The following is a 4,398-nucleotide window of genomic DNA, read 5'->3' on the forward strand; positions in this document are numbered from 1 at the left end:
GCCATCCACGCCAAGCGCGTCACCATCATGCCCAAGGACATCCAGCTCGCGCGCCGCATCCGCGGAGAAAGAGCTTAAGCTTTCCTAGTGCTAATTTGATATATCTACCAAAAGGCTCTTTTCAGAGCCCCTCAGTTGTCACCAAAAAGGAGCTGTTCTGAACAACATGCAGTGGCCCCATATGAAAGAAAATGCGAAGAGTTTTGATGGAATAGTTATTGTGGGTTCAGTTACTTTGGAGAACAGCCTGTGGAGGTGGCTGTGTATTCTGTAAACCCAACAACTTCATTCCATGGGAACTCCTTGCTCATACTCTGCGCAGTGAGGAGCTGTTTTCTGGATAAGCATTCTTAAAATGGTTCAACCATCTCATAAACACCTGGCTACACGAAGTGACTGAAGGGAAGGGACTCATGCCTTAGGAAAGTTGTAGTTCAACTTACTGTGGATAATGGTGCAAATGGCAAGTGTAGCTTAATTTTGCCAAAGTATCCCTGTAATTTGACTTAAAATGTATCTCTTAATCTTTTCTGTGACACTAAGAAATAGAACAAGTATTGTCATGAGCGTTTAAAAAATTTGGTAGCTTTTTTGTTGCTTTGTAATGTTTAATAAAAGCATTTGTTCTGGGCTCTGCATGTGTGTGATTATATGGTACATGGTGGGCCCACAAAGGCCTTCATGCTTTGACTTGCAGGCTGTCGACTGCAAAATGAGCTCCCATTAGCTAAAAAAAAAAAACAAAAAATTTGCCCAAGTGTTTTCAAAATGTGTCTGTCAGTTTAGGAAGTTAGATTTTCATATTTTAGGTGTTTTTCTCCAAATAGAGAATAAAATGGAATTAAAGATGAGATGTCATTTTAAAGTTTTTCATTGTTTGCACACTTACAATTTTAGGTTTTCTAACCAAATTGGAGTCCTTATTAATGTCCAAAATGTTCAGCTTTTTAAAAAGTCTCTTCACGTGCTCTTCATGTATGGCTATCATTGCCTCATTTTGCTGTTTACCTTTTTGGGTACTCATCCTAACTCCTGGAGGTAGCAGTTATATGAAGGCAAGTTTTCTCCTGAGTGTTTGTAGGCAGGTCAGCCACCTGGGCCTGCCTTTCTTTCCCCTATCTTCATATTTGCCCTTCCAGAGAAGCATTTTGGAAACTCTTGGACCTGATTCAGCAAAATGGTTCTGATCCATGGAGCCAGAAGCCTACAGACTAATTTAGAGCTCCTTTAGTGGCTGGCTGTTAGGTGTGGGGACAATATGATGCTGCCCCTTCCAAGCTTCAAAGATGCTTCTCTCTCTCCACCCCTTCTAGGATCTCACCATCATAATGGAGCTGAGGCCAGGTGTTCTAGGTTCAAACTCAGCTGCCAATTACTAGCCATATAGGCTTTGGCAAATTACTCATCCTCTTTCTGGGACTAAGCTGGTACAGCTGTAGAATGTGACTAATTGAAACTTGTAGAGCATCTTAGGTTAGTTCCTGGCACTTAGTAAATGCTCGGTGAGTGTTAGTTCTTGATGTTATAACCCTCTCCTGCCCCTTAAACATGGAGGGTTTTTTCTCTCCGGAGCTTCTGAAAGGTTTGTGATAAAAACAGGGGAAATGCTTGATCAGAACATTTTCTTGTTAAAATCTTTTAGTTCTCAATTTGCATTGTTCTGAAAAAGGCAAATCTGTAGCAATATATCAACTGTGTCTACATGGAGGAGTTCAAAATACAGCAAAAGGGGCAGATAGTAAATAGTTTAGTTAGGTTTTGCAGGCCACATATGGTCTCTGCCACATCTTTCTTTTCTAACACAATTTTAAAATATAAAAATCATTCTTAGCTTGAGGGTCATACAAAAACAAGCCACCGTCCAGATTTGGCCATGGTTAAATAAAGTTTCAACTCCAGGAGCTCCTGGAGAGAAGATGGAGTGTGTTGGTTAACAGTTTTTCACAGGGAAGCACTGACTGCTGATTGCACTAGAGATCATAGCTATTACCTCATCTACTGTTGTCCAGGCACAAAATCCTGTCCATTCTCCACCCCACCCCCAAATAAATAGCAAACTTCACTCTCCATTCTAACTCATGATTGTTGCCTCAACTCCCTCAGATGTTAGCGTTTTCCTGAATTCTTCAGAACCTCTATATATAACCTCCTGTCCTTCAATACCCAATCCACCCTTCTCATAGTCAGTAGTCAATTATTTTTCTAAAATACACATCTATCTTCACTTAAGCACATAAAAAAAATCCACGTTGATGTCTTCTGGTTGTTTACAAAAGAGGGTATTCCTGACGGTGCAATTTGTTAAGTGTTGATGGAGGCAAGGAGTTTGAGTGAGAGCGTTGGGAAGAGCACCTTGAAAACCTGACAAAGTCCCATGTCATCTAAACAGTTTGTGCTCTTGAGGCCTACTGGAAGAAGGTTTCAGAGTTTTTCTAAAGCGCATTATCTGGGCTAAGCATTTTTCATCCTTATTTAATGGATTTACATAGGAACTAAAGGGACAAAGCATCTCAATCAAAAACAGACCGAATTTAAGTTTGAATTTGAATCCAAGTCTTCAGATCCTGAAGCCAAAGCAATTTCTATTCTTCCTGCTGCAAAGTGGAAGAAATCACTCTGGCAATTGAACTTTTCCCGGCTACAAAATACTATTCTCTAAAGACATTGGCATGTGGAAACTCCCAGGAGGCAGAACCGGTTTTTAAAGTAAGGTCTATGTGGTTAACTTGGAGCTGTAGGCAACCAGCCACCCTATGCCTGTGTTACTTGCTACAGTTTGAAACAAAGTTTATGCCCAAACCAAGTAGCCTAGTGTCTTTCCTCCTGCAAAAATCAAAGGCCTAATTTAGGGACAAATCCTTTTAAAAAACGTTCACTTGATACTTAATAGAAATTTATCGCAACGTGCAACTAACTAGCGCGATGCCTGAAGCCAGGTGGATTCATATGAAAAGCTGAAGGGATTTTTTAAAATATCTCTCATCAACTGCGCGTGACTCATGAAAACACAAACAAATACGTGAACCTGAAGGCTGTTTTCCTCCTTTGGAGCTTCAAAGCCTCAAATTCTGTACTATTATTTTCAGCATTTAATCAAATTTTGGGGACTAAGAAACACAATTTGGGAGTCCAACCGGGAGAGGCGGCTGCCTGAGGGCGGTGGATTGGCCGCTCCACCAATCACAGGGCAGCACCGGCTTATATAAGTCCCGGGCCCGAGCACTACAGCATTGCAAAACTTGCTCTTTGGATTTTGAATCTCTCTTCCTCTAGCGGGTACTCTCATCACTATGTCGGAAACCGCTCCTGCTGAGACGGCTGCCCCGGCGCCGGTGGAGAAGTCTCCTGCCAAGAAGAAGGCAGCCAAGAAATCCGCGAGCGGTGGCGCGGCTAAGCGTAAGGCTACCGGGCCTCCAGTCTCTGAGCTGATCACTAAGGCGGTGGCCGCCTCTAAGGAGCGCAATGGCCTGTCTTTGGCTGCACTGAAGAAGGCCCTCGCGGCTGGCGGCTACGACGTGGAGAAGAACAACAGCCGCATCAAGTTGGGCCTCAGGAGCCTGGTGAGCAAGGGCACACTAGTGCAGACCAAGGGCACCGGCGCTTCGGGCTCCTTCAAGCTCAACAAGAAGGCGGCTTCCGGGGAGGCGAAACCCAAGACCAAGAAGGCGGGGGCAGCAAAAGCCAAAAAGCCCGCAGGGGCCACCCCTAAGAAGCCCAAGAAGGCTGCGGGAGCCAAGAAAGCTGTGAAGAAGACCCCCAAGAAGGCCAAGAAGCCCGCGGCAGCTGGTGTCAAGAAAGTGGCTAAGAGCCCCAAGAAGGCCAAAGCTGCTGCCAAGCCGAAGAAGGCTGCCAAGAGCCCCGCCAAGCCCAAGGCAGTGAAGCCGAAGGCGGCGAAGCCCAAAGCCTCGAAGCCTAAGGCAGCCAAGCCCAAAGCTGCAAAGGCGAAGAAGGCGGCTCCCAAGAAGAAGTAGGTAGTCGGCGTTTAGGACTGACAAAACCCCAAAGGCTCTTTTCAGAGCCACCCAGAGGTCTCCGAAAATAGCTGTGCACTGAGTCACCTATGCTATCATTAATGTCACCTTCTCACCGGTTTACACAAGAGCTGTGAAACAGTACATTTTTTTTCTTGACGTGACATAGGTATTCGCAGCTTTTCTCCTGCTTGTGGTCGTTTTAAAGCGAAACTGTTAGTGTTCGCTAACGGCATAGTAAGCAAAGTTCAGGCGTTTAAATCCTAAACCCATAGGAGTTAGGAGCCGTTGCCAGTGGCACCCCCTGTAAAACTGTCCCAGAAATCTTGTATGAGTCGGTGACGGTCGCTTTTTAAGATGTTTGAATTCTCGGTGCGTAACAAGGGAGAGGCTGAAATTTGAAAAGCCCGCGCCGCGTTACCATTGG

The 4,398-nt window shown here is 44.8% G+C and overlaps 1 protein-coding gene across 1 annotated transcript; it reads left to right on the forward strand.

Moving 5' to 3' along the window:
• The first annotated feature begins 3,281 nt into the window (after nucleotides 1-3,281).
• Nucleotides 3,282-3,993, forward strand: LOC124234003 (histone H1.5). The gene has a single exon (XM_046651263.1). The coding sequence runs from the start codon at nucleotides 3,291-3,293 to the stop codon at nucleotides 3,969-3,971; it is 681 nt and encodes a 226-aa protein (XP_046507219.1). The 5' UTR covers nucleotides 3,282-3,290; the 3' UTR covers nucleotides 3,972-3,993.
• Nucleotides 3,994-4,398: the final 405 nt, after the last annotated feature.

This window comes from Equus quagga, unplaced genomic scaffold, assembly GCF_021613505.1.
Source record: "Equus quagga isolate Etosha38 unplaced genomic scaffold, UCLA_HA_Equagga_1.0 61142_RagTag, whole genome shotgun sequence".
NCBI classification, from domain to species: Eukaryota; Metazoa; Chordata; class Mammalia; order Perissodactyla; family Equidae; genus Equus; species Equus quagga.